The following is a 19,067-nucleotide window of genomic DNA, read 5'->3' as shown; positions in this document are numbered from 1 at the left end:
TGGCTATTATGCTTTGGCACACATAAGCTTTTCTTTTTATGACCAGATATCTCACACCAACTTGCGTCTTTAACTGTGCTGTGACTTTGAATATTAACACAACAGTGAGAAAAGCGCTCACTAAAGCATTTATCCCTGAAGATTGTTGATGGATGCGGTACTTTCCATGTGTGAGACTTTTAATGTCTGTTTGTAGGACAGTTTCCAGGTGCGAATAGTCAATTCAATTCAAATTCAGATTTTGCTAGGGACTTCAGTAGAGTCATGGGCTGAGTGTGAATGAATTGATAATGGGTGTGAATTGGAATTTGGTGAATCACAGGGGGAGCGAATGCTTTCTGCACTGTATGGAAAACACAAGTGCCTGTGAAATTTAGTTTAATGTGAACTGTACTGTCAGAAAAAAATTGTCAAAATATGTACCAACCTTTCGCTGTATCTCAGAGGTAAATATTGGAACCAAATGTATACATATTTGTATGTACACTTCAAAAAATGACTTTCTTACTTAGTATTTTTGTCTTGTTTTCAGTACAAATATCTAAAACTTTTTAAATCAAGATGTATTTTTTGATGAACAAAATGACCTAAGAAAATAAGTCAAAAAGTTAATTTGTGCTTAAATGAGCAAAACAATTCTGCCAATGGGGAAATAAAACTTTTCTTGAATTTGTAAGAATTAAGTGTTTAAGGAAAAAAGTTCAAGATTGGCAAATTGTTTTGCTTGTTTTACGCACAAATTCACTTAAATTTTATGTTTGGTTTTTTTGTCTAAAAGTAGACTTATTTTCTTAGGTGATTTTGCTCATAAAGATGCATCTTAATTTAAGATATTAATTTAAGATCATTTTTGGATATTTGTACCCAAAACAAGACAAAAATACTTACTAAGAAAGTCATTTTTTGATAGGGTTATATTACGTCTATTTGATTGTATTATGAAAGAGTCACTCTAGTAATTTTTATTTACATGAAACTTTGATAATCAACATAAATATTCGTAAAATTGAAAACAAAAAATAGGAATGTTATGTTTTACCCAACTGATTTGCAAGAAGGTGACTTTTTGGTAGGCATATACTGTAAAACATGATTTTGTGGCTTTGTAAATTTAACTTGATTAAATGAGTAATTTTGTTTTTTAACCAAATTTTAGTAAAAATAACACAAATGGTAATTCTAAATTAGCATATTATTTAGTAAATTCAGTTTTATCATGTACAATGTGTAATAAGGAAATTAAATTAATAATTTTTGGTTGAAACTACTTTAATTATTTTAGTAAATATAACAAACTAGGCATTGGACTAAAAATAATAGGCTGTATTTACTTAAAAATTTAGTGCATAATTTTTGCATTCACTTTTTAAAGTAAATTTTAAATGGAATTTTAATTGTTTCAATTGATTAAAATTTCATGTAAAACTTGCAAAAATGATGCACTGTATTTACATTTTTTTTAGTCAAAAACGTACACCGTAAAAAAAATCATTGTTGCACTTTTTTAAGTTCAATCAACTTAAATTTACAAATAATTAGAACTTTCTTTATTAGTGAGGAGTTGCTATAAATTATTAAAATAAAGTTAAAGGTGCAGTGTGATGACTTTAGCGGCATCTAGTTGTGAGGTTGCGAATTGCACCCCTCCTTTTCAAAGCACGTAGAGAAGTTGCATTAGCTGTCACAGAACAAACATGTCATTGTCGAGACAAACGTAGTGAAAAACACACTTTGTAGAGCAGTTTGTCCGCTTAGGGCTACTGTAGAAACATGATGGCGCAAAATGGAGGCTCCTATGTAAGTGGACCCATGGTGTATGTAGACAAAAACATCTCATTTTAAGGTAATAAAACAATACAGTTCATAATGTAAAATCTTTATACACCACTGATAATATAAGAATGTATATTATATTGCATTGCTCTAAAAAAGATCCTTCTAAAATGTACACAGTGCACCTTTAAGTTTAAGTCAACCTTATTTTTGTATCATTTATAGCAACTCCTCACTAGTCAAAAAAAGTTTAAACCGCTTGGAATATGCATCTGTTGCGTGTAACCTGTCATTTTATATTTGCATTGTCAATTTTAATTTTTAATTTAAGGTCAAGCAACATAAATTTCTAATATATAATAACCTTCCAACATTTGGGCTTAATTACGTGCTTTTTTAAAAGTCTCCTTTACACATGCAAAACAAAACTGCTCAGCCAGTACAAATATGTCTGAGCGAGTCTGTCAGTTCGCAGTAATGCCCTGAAAGTGTATTTGTTAACACCACAGATGCATCGCACCTCTGTGATCCTACGATCATTCAAATCCAAATCGCAGATCTAAAGACATCAAACCTGCAGTGACTGACAGCAGCTATCAGGCGTGAACTGTCGTGATGTTTTTAGCGCTGATAGTATGAATGAGGACACATACGGTGTGAGAGATGCTATGGTAGGAAAATGAGGATGTGAATTACCAAATGCACCATGATCAAAAATGCAAGCATTTTGTTTTCTTCGGTGCAGCTGTATGTTGGTGTCACAATCCATTAATTCAAAGCCTTTTCGGTAGCACAGAAGAGAACCAATCTAAACACTATGAGAGATGAGGGTACAGAGGGTACGGGGTGTGCGCGGGGATCAAAGGTCACAGAGAAAAAGCATCATTAGTTAGGTAGCACTGACATGTGAATGCAACAGGACAGCATCCATTCTTAAACACTTGTCAATTGGCGTTGCAATGAGGTGAAATATGCGTTGTCGCATATAATGGTTTGCCCGGGAAGACCGCCCTATATTTTACAATGGGAAGAGGAGGATGTGAACCTTAGGTGTTTCGCAAGTACCTTTCCTTTTTCTTTAAGACAGAGTAGATGTGCTTGGTTTAATATACCTCGACTTGGGAAACAGGAAGGGTTGCGCTTCCTCACTCTTTATATAAATCATTTGGGTAGTGTCCGCTAGTAGTGGTTCATCTAGACAAACATTGGAAATCAACAGGGTGTGATTCCAAAGAATTCCTGGGAATTCTTCGTTACTCATTCAGGCTACACCTCCTAAGGTGCTTGATATTTCTCATACAATTCATTCGAACATGTTCCTGATAAGCATCTTCAAACAAAGGTTAACTGAGATGCTTAAGTTGTTCTTCAAAGCCTCTGCCGAAAACCAGAAGAGGAATGAGTTTTGTTTGGCGTTCTCCTCTTGCTATCTTATCTCGCGGTCTAAAACGAGAGCTCTCTGATCTAGAACAGTGGTTCCCGGCCCCTTTATCCAAAGACCGCGAACTGTGCACATTTTGGATGCCCCGCTTATCCGAGTTGAATCAGGTGTGTTTGGTTAAGGAGACATCCAAAATGCGTACCGTTGGGGGTCCTCCAGGAACAAGGATGGGAACCGGTGATGTAGAAGAATAGCTTTATGGAAAATTCTCTCTAGCTTTTCCAATCTGACATTCAGACTGGAATGTGATGAAGTAGTCTGCATCGGTCTACGACTAAACCAACCAGAGATTCACATGGGAAGGGTGCACTTCTCATTCGAAGCTGCACCACAGCAATGACGCTTTAAAATCCTGAACGTACCAAACGCGAAAAAATAACCAACAAGTAGCCTATAATCTGATGTTTAGGGTTAAGTCCATGCATCACTGGTTTCTCCTTTGTGAGATTATCCAGAATCAACACAATGGGGTCATTGTATTCAGTTGAAGTATGGAGGTGAGAGATGGCCATTGGGGCAATGGACACTGTCAACACACCAGGTCCTGTCTAAAGGAATGGGGGGTGACATTGGAGCTTATGTAAATGATTTAGATGTTGTAAAAACTGGCTAAATATACACAGCTTGATTTTAATTGCAAATACGCACATCAAGTTTGAAACAAACCGAGATCAAACTCAATACATGGGTCGCATCCAACATAAACAGGCTGTAAGATAATAAATACAAATCTAAATATACACTAAACGAAGTATTATGGATATAACACCCTGAAGTGCTTACTTGTTGATCTATAGCAACGACTAAGTTTGTGTGCAATGACATTGGCTGCACTACGGTACGGTTGTTTAATTTAGTCATGTTAATGCATATATTTCCCGAGCACCCTTTGTACTTCGCCTGACATGACAAATGCATCCGAAATAACAGGAACTTCGGCCCATTGGTCGAGAACAACAGACCTTTGATGCAACTCATGCAACTGAAATCCCAATACGCGCCGTACAAACTCCTCCAGGATGTACTTGACTTTGAATGAAAGGGACAGAGAGTTGGGATGTGGACGGCTCTCTTGGGAAGAATGCGTTTTTTTGGGATGGGGGTGGATGGCGTTTGAAGTGCCGGGGGAGGGACTTGAGTGTAAAGGGGGCCGGCCCGAGGGGACTCTCCCCCTTACTATGGGGAGTCATGCCACTTGGCACACACACCGATGCATTCATTTGACTGTGTTTAGAGACACAAGAAGCGTGTTTGTGGGTGGTTGTGGAGAATTCGGTCATATCTGGAGTTGATTTCACTGAGGACATGCATGCAGGACCCTTTCACATTCGCTAGCACTGCTGCAGGATGCATTTTACTCAATGCAGGATGCATTACACAGAGGTAAGATGCTTCTTGAAACGAGATCAAGTCTGAACTGGTCTCACACTGTAAATATGAAACCAGAGAGTTGTTTGACTTCATACACAGTCAAACTGGTGTGATAAGTATCTGATGACAGACAGAAAGCAGCAGTTAAAATTACAGGACTCGAGCGTGTGGTGAAGAGTTATGGGATCTGGGAGGTTAGGTTGAAAAATGGGTGTTGGAGAGGAAATCTGTGTGCTATATCGAAAGTTTTTGCACCTTATATATAAAATATATCAGGTTTGCATTGCACTAGCTGTGGAAAGTCATAGGTTCAATTGCATGTGCATCGTAAAAGCATCTGCCAAGTGCACAAATGAAAACTTTAAGAGCTTATAAAAAAAACATCTTGCACTGATATATCTTAACGTATATCAGTACATCATTGTTTTGTTTCAAGATGCACACCACGGTTGTTTTTTTGTAAGGTTTGTTTACTTGTATGTCCTAATATGACCTAGTGCTGGATTAAACCCTGTCTGGGAAACTGACCCTTAATGTTGCAGAGATTGATTCATTTTGGTGTAGCTCAGCCATCAAGGGCAAAGCCATGAGTACACATCTAAGGCAATAAGCATCTACGCATAAAAAATTAGGAATTTGAGACTTTCCATGGAAAATCAATAGGAATATATGGGAATTGTGGCACATGGATGAAGATGAGTCTGATGTTTGTGATAGAGCTTTACCCAAATTAAACATTTTAATTCCTTACATTTTCCAACTGGGAATATTTCCAAAATTCCCGAGCTTTGCAACCGTACATAAAAGTAATGAATTTATTATAAGCTCCATTTAAAATATAAGGATCTCATTTCAACTAATACTGAGTGATCTGCCATAGAAAACCATTATTTTATGGCCCAGGGACATAAAATGAAAACCAAAAGGATTTATGTCAAAATGTCATTCAGGCTGATCTCTGCACCAAGCGTATAAATGCGGTGCTTACTGTAACGGGCCGTATTTACTTAGCTCCCTGCATTTATTTTTCTTTAAGAAGGCTTTTAACCTCCGGCTCGACTACAGTCTATGCTTGTTGAAGTTTACCCTCAGGTGGAACGGCTAATCCAAGCTCAGTCTTTGTTTATTTCAGAAGTATTTCATATTTGACTTCAGCCATATCTGATTTAAGAACTCACATTAGTCTCTCAGGTGCCAGTCAGATCAGAAACATGTGTTTACATTTCTTTTTAAAAAAAATGACCTCTCCCGAATGTTCCTTTCCCTTCGGAGTGTGCGTTCTTTGAAAACAGGGCAGGGTAGATCCCTTCTGTTTTTGTTTTTGCCACAAAGCCACACATTGTGCCAGTGCCAGAGAGTGACAAGGTGTAACGTGAGGGCTTGTATATGTTGGCTCTGGAATCCAGAGCGGCCGTTTCCTGCTCTCAAAGAAACATTTTTGGAAGGCGAAGCTGGCAGGGAAGCACTCTGGGTAAAGGGATTGATACAGATTATTAAAAAAAAGTATTTTTTTTTAAGCGTTAAAGGGATAGTTCACTCAAATATGAAAATGATGTCATCATTTACTCACCCTTAAGCTGTTTCAAACCTGTATGAACTTCTTTGTTTTGCCAAACACAAAGGAAGATGTAATCAAGTAAGCACCATTGACTTCCATTGTAGAATGGAATACTAAGGAATAATACTATGGAAGTGAATGGTGCCCCAGATCTGTTTGGTTATTAACATTGTTTAAAATATCTTTGTGTACATCAGAACAAAGACATTTATACAGGTTAGTAACAACTTGAGGGTGAGTAAATAATGAAAGGATTTTTAGGTGAACAATCCCTTTAACAACACAATTTGAATAACTTTTAGGGAGGTTTGTTTAATATTAATTGATGCAATGTGATCAACTGTCAAAACAATAAAAATAATTTTGTGTAATAAAAAATGTTTTATTTTTGAACCATTTGGAGCAAAAATTTAAATCGATGATTTGGGAGGCTGTACTACCTTGCATTGTAGCAAATATATTAAAATATGCAATTAATTTACTAAAGTCAGCAACATTTCATGTAAATTTCAATTTCTGACCTGAACGTAACATACTACCGCGATAACTTCTACTTTAACAAATACATTGCATTTCAGGGCAGCAAAAAAATAACTATTTATGACTTTTGAATTGTTTGAGTAATCATGTATTGTATATGTAATGTAACATAGTTTTAATTTAAGCTAATGTCAGCGGACTCCCAAGGGGTTGAAAAAACTCCCAGGAAAAAAAAACCCATTGAGAAGAGTCCTTGGGAGAAACAAAAAAACCTTGAAAGAGAGCCAGACATTGCTGATCCTATAAGATTATTATTATGTGAATTAAAATAGTTATACATTTCAATAATTTAACTTAAAAGTTAAAGGAAGCGGTTGGTTGTCAGTAGACTTGGCCCTCATATTTTTTTCCAGTAGAAAAAAATATACCATATTATTTACAAAGAATTAAAAAAAAATTATTGTGGAGGAAAGGCCTGTTTTTTTATGTAGTTATTTAATTAATTTCCAGCCATTCAGATTTACCACAGCAACTCAAAAAATGGTCCCAAACTGTCTGGGACAGTGCCCTTTAAAAAGGTCCTAATATATACACTCAAAAAATGCTGGGTTATTTTCAACCCAAGCGTTGGATGAAAAAGGGACGAACCCAGCAGCTGTGTTGAAATTAACCCAGATTTTTTATATTTAACCCAACAATGGGTTAAAACAACCCAGCATGGGTTAGATTACAAACCAAAATGTTAGGCTCGTCCCTTTTTGATCCAATGCTGGGTATCATTTCGGTACAGATATGTATACATTTGGTACCAATATGTACCTTTGAGATACTATGCACTCTTTATGGGGTATCCAATATTGGGGTCCGTATGGAAAGGGTGACAGCTAGGGACCATTTTTTTGATAGTTTCAATATATTTTCTTACCAGTTTGTGTATTCATGCTGAGCTAAAGGAACATTAAAAATCATTATATATCCCTTAACTTGGTGCACATATGCTTTTTTGAAGGATCAAGGAGTTCAAGCAATCCAATATGTGTGTATGTGGCTACACCTGAACGTTTATAATCATTCAATCTGTGGTGATTGTGTTGAAGAGAGGTTACATTGATGTGGGAAATGACTTTGCATTTCCATTTGACTGAGTTAGACTGTGATCAAGGCAAAGACCTAATTACATTTTCCATTAAGAGGACAGGAAAAATCTTAGCATAGCCATAGCTATCGATCTCCATTTGGGTTGCAAACGTATATCTTTTAGTCTCATATTAAAAGCTCATAATAACAAAGTTGGATCGATTTTTAGAACAAACTATTTATATCTGGACATAATACCCAATGATTAAATGTCTCCTATAATGGCTAATGGTGGGGGGGTCAAGACTTTCCCTGTGACTTGGGGCGACTCATGATGAAGCTCAACCCAAACAAGGGCGTTCACACACTATCAGGCTCATTTGCAAGTCAAAACACTCACATCAAGTAGGAGAGTTCAACACCTTGCAACCTAAAGCATTTTATCTGACAAAAAGGCTCTGAAGTCCTTAAGCATCAAGATAAAGAAGGCCTGGAGTAAAAGATAGTAGTGTTAAATTCTGCTTTACGTATACGCTGACATCTTATCTGCTGCTAAAGACCCGGTCTGAAAGGCAAGATTCTGATGACATTTCAAAGCACGGTTTCCCATTCGTTTTAAGTTCCTGGCTGACCTCTACCTCAAGGCCCATGTGGACAAAAGAATCCTTTTCTTGAAAGCACCTTAAACCCCATATCTGCACTGGATGTTACCCTCCAGCTCCATTTTTAAGACTTTTTGAGTAGCACATTCTTCCACTAAGGACAATGTGTACAGAAACATTTACATTTAGGACTTAATTTTTAGGATTTTATCCAAAAGTAAGGAAAAAAAAGCGAGGAAATTATATAAGACGTACTAGACAAAAATGATGGGTTTATTAAACCCATGGTTGGGTCACGTATGGACAAACCCAGCTGTTGGGTTATGAATAAACATATGCTTAGTTAGTGTTACACAACCATGGGTTGAACGAACCCAGCATAGGTTTATTTATAACCCAATGGTTGGGCTTGTCCATATTTGACCCAACCATGGGTTAAAACAATCCAATATTTTTTTGAGTCAACATTTGAACGTTTAACTTCACCTGGGAAAAAGCGTCTATTTTGCATTGACTATAGATCATTTTCATAAGACATGATCTGCTCGGAATAACATTTTGAGTGACAAGTTTAATTGTAAATATGATTTGAATAAATTTGAAAGAGTACAGAATTTTATGACAAAATATGTTTTTTAAAAATCTTCTGAATTGCAAATGTGTAGACATGGTAAACTTTGGGTATAAACTTTAAAACATCAAAATTCCATATGTTTAAAATTAATAAACGATGTACAAAAATAAATAAAAGGTATCCTGCACACTTTTAGCTTGCAAAAGATGAAAATATTTGTTAAAAGAAATAATTGAAAATATTTATTAAATGAAAATATTTATAATATTTATTAGTAATACATATTTTATAAATCTTTTATAACGTTGGGTATAAACTTTATAACATAAAAATTAATTATTTCTTTAAATAAATATTTTCAATTATTTCTTTAAATAAATATTTTCAATTATTTCTTTAAATAAATATTTTCAATTATTTCTTTAAATAAATATTTTCAATTATTTCTTTTAACAAATATTTTCAATTATTTCTTATAACAAATATTTTCAATTATTTCTTTTAACAAATATGTTCAATTATTTCTTTTAACAAATATGTTCAATTATTTCTTTTAACAAATATGTTCAATTATTTGTTTTAATAAATATGTTCAATTATTTATTTTAATAAATATGTTCAATTATTTATTTTAATAAATATGTTCAATTATTTGTTTTTTTTTACATATATGTTTTTTAACATATATGTTAACATATATGTTTTTTTTAACAAATATGGTCAATTATTTATTTTAACAAATATTTTCAATTATTTATTTTAATAAATATGCTCAATTATTTATTTTAATAAATATGTTCAATTATTTATTTTAATAAATATGTTCAATTATTTGTTTTAATAAATATGTTCAATTATTTGTTTTAATAAATATGTTCAATTATTTGTTTTAATAAATATGTTCAATTATTTATTTTAATAAATATGTTCAATTATTTATTTTAATAAATATGTTCAATAATTTGTTTTAATAAATATGTTCAATTATTTATTTTAATAAATATGTTCAATTATTTGTTTTAATAAATATGTTCAATTATCTATTTTTATAAATATTTTCATCTTTTGCAAGCTAATAGTCTGCGGGATACCTTTTATTTATTTTTGTTCATGATTGGACTTACAGGTGTGCGAAGCTGTTCTTCTTAAATTAATAAACGATTCAATTGAACTCGACTGAATAAAAATCTACGTAAGACAGAGAAAAATAACTATGGAAAACTGACGACAACACCGCCTTCATTCCAAAACCTGTCAGTTAACACACTTTTTGAAAGCGTTATATAATAAAACACATTCTTTCTTAACATGAACAGCGCCCCCATCTGATGAGTCTGGAGACTACATCAGGTATCCGGCCCATTACCCGGGCACCGGAGATGGACTCGAGAGGAACCAAAGTGGCACATGGGTTTCAGAGGAGTTCAACCTCTGATGACGACTCTGGATGCGCTCTAGAAGAGTACACCTGGGTACCACCCGGATTACGACCTGATCAGGTAAGCTTAAAGCATTATATCTCCTTTATTGTTTAAAATTTGTGACCCCGGACCATAAAAAAAACTGTCATAAGGGTCAATTTTTTGAAATCATCTGTAAGCTGAATAAATAATGTTGGGTTTGTTGGCCGAGATACAACTATAAATCGCCACTCGGATGAGCAGTCACGAGCCGCCACTGTTAGAAGCAAAACCAGTGATTTTAAACAACCCCTACGCAAGGATTACAAAACTCTTCACTTCTCCAGGTTTTCAAAGTGGTTTCTAATTTAGGTGTCTGATGTAAAACCGGCCGTTTGAAGTTTGATGGTTGCCTTCACACTTGGGTATGAGATTTTCGAAAGCATCAAACCATGAGTTCATCTGAGGTTTAGAGAGCACACACATCCCTGGCATCTCAGCCTCATCAGCCCAAAATCACAGCTGCACGCAACCTCGTTCGGGGACAGACGCCTCTTTATAGATTCACATGCTGACACAGCCAATGTCTGGCATAGTCTTTGATTCTGCTCAGTCTGGATCTCTTAACCTTGACATTGAAGACATGTGCTTGGACCCTTTAAATGTCTGACAGGGTGTTGATAGGCTGCATAAACCAGGCTGTAAATTTACGGAAAAAGGAAAGCATGCATAACTCTTTGGAAAGGATTTTGTCAAGCGGCCAACTCTATAGCAGCTAAAAACCATCAAGAGACCATTAAAGGGATAGTTGACACAAAAAAGAAAATTCTGTCAATATTTGCTAACCCTCATGTTGTTACAAACCTGTATAGATTTCTTTGTTAGGAAGATATTTGTAATCATGCAGAAAACAGGAGCACCATTGACTTCCATAGTAGAAAAGAAAAATTCTATGGAAGTCAATGGTGCCCAAAATTTAGCTTAATTTTTTTGTGTTCAGCAAAAAAAAGAGAAATGTACACAGGTTTGTAATGTACACAGGTTGAGTAAATGATGACAGAAGTTTCATTTTTAAGTAAACTATCCCTTTAACGTGAGCGCAAAGAAAATTAGAAAAGAAAAACGTTTTACACCGTGAAAAGTTGCCATATTTTCCTGGATCAGAAAGAAGGTGAGGAATGAGCATTAGCAGTAATTGCTTTGAATCCTCCCTGCAGCGTACAAACTGTTGCATTTTATTTCCCCGCAGAGACCGGCTTCAGAAAGCAGAGTCATTAATGGAGAAATGCTTAAAAACCCACTGCATTACTAAAACTTACTACCATATTCATGATTTTTACACTTTTAGCTTGCATGCTGAATCATCAAGAATACCTCAAGAATACTGTTAAAGTTTTGCGCAAATCTTTAATTGAAACGCGTGATTTCCCAATAGTCTTTTGTAGATATTTAGAAAATAACGCTAAAGTTTTGCGCAAATCTGTAATGGAAACGCGTCATTTCCCAATAGTCTTTTGTAGACATTTAGAAAATAACGCTAAAGTTTTGCGCAAATCTTTAATGGAAATGCATCATTTCCCAATAGTCCTTTGTAGACATTTAGAAAATACTGTTAAAGTTTTGCGCAAATCTGTAATTGAAACGCGTCATTTCCCAACAGTCTTTTGTAGATATTTAGAAAATAACGCTAAAGTTTTGCGCAAATCTGTAATGGAAACGCGTCATTTCCCAATAGTCTTTTGTAGACATTTAGAAAATAACGCTAAAGTTTTGCGCAAATCTTTAATGGAAACGCATCATTTCCCAATAGTCCTTTGTAGACATTTAGAAAATACTGTTAAAGTTTTGCGCAAATCTGTAATGGAAACGCGTCATTTCCCAATAGTCTGTTGTAGACATTTAGAAAATAAGGCTAAAGTTTTGGGCAAATCTGTAATGGAAACGCGTCATTTCCCAATAGTCTTTTGTAGACATTTAGAAAATACTGTTAAAGTTTTGCGCAAATCTGTAATGGAAACGCGTCATTTCCCAATAGTCTTTTGTAGACATTTAGAAAATAACGCTAAAGTTTTGCGCAAATCTGTAATTGAAACGCGTCATTTCCCAATAGTCTTTTGTAGACATTTAGAAAATAACGCTAAAGTTTTGCGCAAATCTGTAATGGAAACGCATCATTTCCCAATAGTCTTTTATAGACATTTAGAAAATACTGTTAAAGTTTTGCGCAAATCTGTAATTGAAACGCGTCATTTCCCAATAGTCTTTTGTAGACATTTAGAAAATAACGCTAAAGTTTTGCGCAAATCTGTAATTGAAACGCGTCATTTCCCAACAGTCTTTTGTAGACATTTAGAAAATAACGCTAAAGTTTTGCGCAAATCTGTAATGGAAACGCATCATTTCCCAATAGTCTGTTGTAGACATTTAGAAAATAACGCTAAAATTTTTCCCAAATCTGTAATGGAAGCATCTCATTTTGCAAAAGTCTTTTGTCAACCTTTAGAAAACAGTGTTCAAGTTTTGCGCAAATCTGTAATGGAAACGCGACAATTCGCAGTAGCTTTTGTCAACCTTTAAAAAATAATGCTAAAGTTTTGTGCAAATCTGTAATGGAAACATGTCTTTTCTCAGTAGTCTTTTGTCGTCCTATAAAAAATACGCTTAAGTTTTGCGCAAATCAGTAATGGAAACGCAGCTAGTATTTTCATTTTTGGGTGAACTATCCCTTAAGTAGGGGAGCTAAAGTATAACTGATATATAAAACCACACAACTCTTCCTGTAGTTTATAAAACAAATTATATCACCACTTTTCTACTTTGGTGTGATGGTCTAAACTGGCAAAATAGTTTTTGTGTCATTTAAGCACCCCAAAAAATTGCCATTTAGAAAACCAGCTTCCCCACTGTGTTGAGAATGCAAACAAAACCAAGCTTGTGTCTTAGGGCCAGCAGCAATACACAAACTCACACAAAAAAGCAATGCTGGTGGAGGTGGGGTCCCGAGTGAAAGAGGGTCTGGAATATCTGTTTTTGTAACCCCCACCTTCCTCCAATTTTTCAAACTATATTAGGTTTTCCTTTCAGTTCCATGAAACGCATTGCAATCTTTAAATCGGGAAAAACTTTGTAACTTGAAGGCAAAAATGGATACCTCTGAGCACTAGTAGAAGTGAAAGGGGAATTTAGGGCAATTTGTATAACAGCCCCCCGTATCAATCCCACACACCCAACCCCGCTGCTACAAAAATAACAGTCTGCATTTATCTACATAGCAACACTTAACACAAGGGACATTCCACCAGGCTTCTATCTCTGTGTCTTAACGGTGTACAGCCTCATAAATATCCTTCAGGGTCGCCAGTGACAGACACCACTGTTTAAACGCTTTGTCACAGTCAATGATACACCCACTCGCCCCTTGTCGGGGAGACAATTGGGCAAAGCTTGTATGACAGGTTGAATGATGTAGCACCAATTGAGGCTAGTGTCTCGTTTCAACTTTCAGCTGTTGAAAGCAAACCCTAATCCCCTCACTTTCCGTTTGCCTGCTATCTCCGTCAGGTCCAGATCTACTTTTCCTGCCTGCCAGAGGAGAAGGTTCCATATGTCAACAGCCCGGGAGAGAAACACAGGATCAGACAGCTTCTCTATCAGCTGCCACCACATGACAATGAGGTATAAGCCATGTTAAAGAAAGAAAAATGAAATCTACTAAGCTGATAAAACACCTAGTTTGCATACATAGGGGTATCTTTACGCTTACAGCACTAAAATGTTCCTCTGTAATTTTTATGATGCTTATTGTCAGCGCTTGAACCGTGTGCTTTAGCGAATTCCTGGCATAACTGTTGGATAGAGATCTAAATGGAACTTTAAGTGTGGCATCGTTGCGTACCCCCCTGCGGTGCCAAACAGAGCAAATTGTTTGTCTCTTGTCTTTTTTATGACTTCCATAAGTCCATTGTAAAACCCCGAGAGGCTGGTTTGCGTACTTTTCAGCTTAAGCCTCAGAAATGTGGGAAAAAAGAAACGCACGACATTGGCGTAAAGCGTTTTCAGTCTTTGATGAAAAACCTTTGATGAAAGCGATTTCTGCTTTCCATTTAAGCAAATACATTTTTTTTACCTTCTTTTCACACAGATCCGATACTGCCAGTCCCTCAGTGAGGAGGAGAGGAGAGAACTTCACATGTTTAGCGTTCAGAGGAAGAAAGAGGCACTCGGCAGGGGCACCCCAAAACTGCTACCCAGAGCCCTGCAGCATAGTTGTGAGCATGTATGTATAAACACATATTACATCTATAGAAAATTAGATTTAATTTAAAATATTACTAAAACAGGACCTATTTAAATTACATATAGCTTTTCTTTTAAAGTCCCCATGAAATCAAAATGGACAATTTATTTTTACGGAATATTGCAGTGTTTTATAATCAATCTATCTATGAGTGTTTTTTTTATTAATGTGCCCACAAAAAAAGTAATCAAAATCTAAAAAAAGTGCACTGCGCCCTCTTGTGGTGATCCTTGCCTGACAACGTCAGCTTGATGGCTTGGGCGGAGCATCTGTTAACCCCACCCCTTTCCAACTCATCCAAACCCCCTACTTCCATACTACACTTTTTACAAAAAGATAGGGATATTCGACTTATTTATAAAAAATGCAAAAGGTTCATGCGACAGTGATGATATATCATGAAAGAAGGGCATTTGAGTTGAAATGTCAAATTAAGTTTACATTTAAAGGTTATAGTGCATTTTACTGTAGATGCATTGTGAAATTTCACCCGAAAGTCGAATATCCTTAACTATTTGTAAGTATTGTATATAGTTTGCAAAGCAGTAGGCGAGGCGTATGTCCGAATTCATAGTAATTCAGAAGGCGAAAAGTAGCCGGATAACCTACTTCTTCCTGTTCATTAGATGGACTATCCCGTGTGCTATCCCGTTGTCCCCCAGGAGAGGAGTTATCCAATGAAGAAAAAGATATAGGGGTGTTGTTTCTATAGTTGTTCACTATTTTTTTCCACTAATTCCGTTTCACTCGGAAATACGTCACAATACGTAAGTAAAAGTACAGAGTACCAACAATGTTGGCTTTCATTGATTAACTTTTACAATTAAGACTACAGTTGTTTCCGTGACTATTAATTCTGACCTTATCACATCTGGTTGGCGTCACAAAAACGAAGTTTCTGCTTCATACTTCATTCTCTGGAAGCAATGCTGAATTGGATGACCTAAAATCAGGCAAAATGGACCTGATTATATCTTAAAGAAAACCAAAGCACAATTCATGGAAAAGATTATAAGTATTAATGCTTACAACACTTTGGCTCGACACCATCTCCTTCAGGGCCAGAGCCGCCACATGCGAGCCAACGCAGAGTGTAGTTTCCTGTTGTGAAGACTTATAAACACATACAAATAACTTTGCATCTTAATCACTTTCAAAAAACATATGTATCCCTTTACCACACAAGACAGCGGTGCTGGTCTCGGGTCTTTGGTTTCCGTTGCCGAGAAAATTTGCGGGATATTCAACACCCCTGTTTCCAAGGCCAGCGGCCATGTAGTAATAATGGGAAGCAGCTGTGAAATGAATACTTTGGCAACAGAACTTATAAAAAGACTCATGATCATGCATTTCGTCATGCCCGGTTGGTCTGTAGAAGGTATTTCGACAGAGGTGGAGGTCCATTTTGATTAAAACTTAATGTTGGTGTTTCAAGCAAGAATGCAAAACCTTATACAATGCTAAGCTATTGTTTCTAATAAGATCTTGGTTTGATTTTCAGTGTAAAGAGAACATCAGGGGTGGAGAGATGGCAGTGTTTGCTTCAAGAGCGGGCCCTGGGCCGTGCTGGCATCCAGCATGCTTCACTTGCTCTACCTGTCATGAGCTTCTGGTAGACCTCATCTATTTTTACCACAATGGCCAAATCCAGTGTGGTAGACATCACGCAGAACTTCTGAAACCGAGGTGTTCTGCATGTGATGAGGTGAGTCCATTACTTTAAAAAGTCATAAAACAAGTAAATTCACATCATCTAATAGTATTTCATTGTCTTCTCACAGATTATCTTTGCCGATGAATGTACGGAAGCTGAGGGTCGTCACTGGCACATGAAGCATTTCTCTTGTTTCGAGTGCGAGACGATTTTAGGCGGGCAGAGGTACATCATGAAAGATGGCCGACCCTTCTGTTGCGGATGCTTCGAGTCATTGTATGCGGAGTATTGTGAGGCCTGTGGGGAGAACATTGGTGAGTCAGATTTTCAACATTAACACACAGTATGGATACCAAGTTCGGTATATCACAATAATTGTTTACTTTCAATTCAGGAGTAGACCATGCACAGATGACATATGAGGGTGTACACTGGCACGCCACCGACAATTGCTTCTCTTGTTCCCAATGCAAGACCTCCCTGCTCGGCTGCCCCTTTCTTCCAAAAGATGGTCGGATATACTGCTCCAAAGCCTGTAGTCTAGGTGAGGACGTCCATGCTTCTGACTCTTCAGACTCGGCTTTTCAATCTGCCAGGTCACGGGAATCTCGCCGTAGCGTACGAATGGGCAAAAGCAGTCGCTCTACGGAGCCGTGTAGGCAGTCACAACTGTATTCAGCTACAGACTACAAGATTTCTAACGTCTGTGGTGAAAACACACAGAACAATCAGCTGTGCAATCAGCTGGAGAGACTCAATTTTACAGAGGACAACTACTGGAGAGATCGCGAAGAGCAGGAAGCCCCTGAGGATTGCGTGGAAGATTGGGCCCAGCACGACGATTACATGACCCAGCTTCTCCTGAAATTCGGAGACTGTGGAGTCGTTCAGAAAGAGGACACCAGGCAGACCGAGCAATGGATGACCAAAGATTTCGAGCCCAACAGGACAAAACCAGAGATGAAGGTCATTGGGCAAAATCTGGCAAGCAAGAAGCACCACACGGATATGTATTGGGCCCAGTCTCAGGATGGACTTGGAGATTCTGCTTATGGCAGTCATCCTGGGCCAGCTAGTGCTAGAAAGATTCAAGAGCTGGAGATGGATCACGGAGCAGGACCTGGATTCTGGTCTGAGTCTAGGCAATGGTATGAAGACTCTTTGGAGTGCATTACCAGTCAACTTCGAAAGGCGGAGCACAGCATCGGAGACTCCATGGATTCTCTAGCTCTTTCAAATATAACAGGTAGGAAAATTGACAATTTTTTACTCTCAAACTTCTCAAATAATTCTTGTTCACACATAACATCTCCTTTATTTTCCCAGGAGCATCAGTTGATGGAGACACCAAAGACAGACAGACTATATACTCCCTCCATAACATCACAGAGCAAGAACGAGAGGTGGAAGAGTGTGATAACATTAGTAATATGGGCACACTAAACTCCTCAATGCTTCACAGGAGTGCTAATTCCCTAAAGAGTCTAAACTCTGAGCTGGACCATGAGGGGGCACTTGGGGAAGTAGAGGCAGAAGATGAGGCGGAAGAGGACGGAATTTCACCTTATTTCGGAGACGATCCAACCTCTCCCCTGCATCTTCCAGTGCTGAGAAGGACCAAGTCCCAATCGCAGCCCCAGTCCAAACCTCAACAAGTTAAGTTTTCTGATGACGTTGTGGATAAGGGATATTACGGTGGTCTGGCCGTGAGGCAACCACCAATGAGCGAGAGGACTCGCAGGAGGACCTATCAAATTGAGGAGCAACCGAGACGTCCCACAAACAGACATCACAAACACAGATCGGGTCGGAAAACGCGTTCGGAAAATGCTTTGCACTTACCCAAGGAGCGGGCAAAATTGCACGTTGTGCCTGAGATAATCAGCTCGAGCCGACCAGAGCCCAGGAATGGGATCCTTCTTAACCATTCCACACACGGTCATCAACGTAGCCCATCAGGAGGCTACGCTCAGCAGGGCATGGTCCGAGTTGACCATCTCCGAGACTTTTGTGATGACGAAGATGACTGGTGTTCCACTTGCTCCTCTTCCTCCTCAGAGTCTGAGGAAGAAGGGTTCTTCCTTGGCCAGCCAATCCCCAAGCCTCGATCCCAAAGCTTTCATTATTACACAGAGGACTATCAAACCCGTGTCACGGCTTTAACGCCCGCCTTCGGCTCAAGGACCAAACCGAAAAAGAAAGGTCACAAGGGCAAGAACTGCATCATTTCTTAAGACATTAGTTGAAAGTTCTCCAGCCTGCCTTTTTGCAGTTGGGACATAAAAAAGAAAGCTGGAAACTTCGTTTGAGACTTTTTTTTTAAAGTACAGCATGCCAGTTTTGTTTGTGTTGTATGAATATTGGAAAGTAACTCGAAATATTTCCTTGTACATTGTATAGCATTATTTCCCAAAGCGAAATTACGGAGTAGCATGTAGACTAACTAAATAATTATTTAATGGTGCAAGCAATGTATATTTGTTAAATTAAGATTGGAATACTGATATTTTTTATATCCAAATATGTTAAATGATTCATTACTACAATTACTGGCCTCATGGATGGAGTTATGATTATATTAAAGAACAAAATTTAGTTTTTGCCATTTTATTGGCAAGGGTTTTGCAAATGCAAAATATTTATGCACTATTCACATGTTTAATGGCCTTGTTAAATTACTTTGTGGATGTAAAATTAACTACTCCCTTAAACGTTTCTCTGTCCACGATATGATAATGGGCCCAAACAGATCCTCCCTCTATCATGTACATTAAATACAGGTAACCATACTATTCCCCTTTAACATTAAGACATCAATAAAACAATTTATGAGAGAATAA

The 19,067-nt window shown here is 37.2% G+C and overlaps 1 protein-coding gene across 3 annotated transcripts in view; it reads left to right on the top strand.

Moving 5' to 3' along the window:
• Positions 1 to 19,059, top strand: part of prickle1b (prickle homolog 1b) — a 31,304-nt gene extending 12,245 nt beyond the window's left edge. For 2 of the 3 annotated variants that reach the window (XM_065284975.2, XM_065284974.2), the window contains exons 2-8: positions 10,193 to 10,375; positions 13,838 to 13,951; positions 14,418 to 14,552; positions 16,075 to 16,278; positions 16,355 to 16,541; positions 16,622 to 17,473; positions 17,554 to 19,058. In XM_065284975.2, the coding sequence (XP_065141047.2) occupies positions 10,205 to 10,375; positions 13,838 to 13,951; positions 14,418 to 14,552; positions 16,075 to 16,278; positions 16,355 to 16,541; positions 16,622 to 17,473; positions 17,554 to 18,461 (2,571 nt within the window). In that variant the 5' untranslated portion in view covers positions 10,193 to 10,204 and the 3' untranslated portion in view covers positions 18,462 to 19,058. Of the gene's footprint in view, positions 1 to 4,452; positions 4,598 to 10,192; positions 10,376 to 13,837; positions 13,952 to 14,417; positions 14,553 to 16,074; positions 16,279 to 16,354; positions 16,542 to 16,621; positions 17,474 to 17,553 lie in introns of those variants that run through there. The other variant, XM_065284973.2, reaches the window with a different exon arrangement.
• Positions 19,060 to 19,067: the final 8 nt, after the last annotated feature.

Source organism: Paramisgurnus dabryanus, chromosome 1 (genome assembly GCF_030506205.2).
Source record: "Paramisgurnus dabryanus chromosome 1, PD_genome_1.1, whole genome shotgun sequence".
In the NCBI taxonomy this organism is placed as follows: domain Eukaryota; kingdom Metazoa; phylum Chordata; class Actinopteri; order Cypriniformes; family Cobitidae; genus Paramisgurnus; species Paramisgurnus dabryanus.
This window is presented reverse-complemented; position numbering and strand designations above follow the sequence as displayed.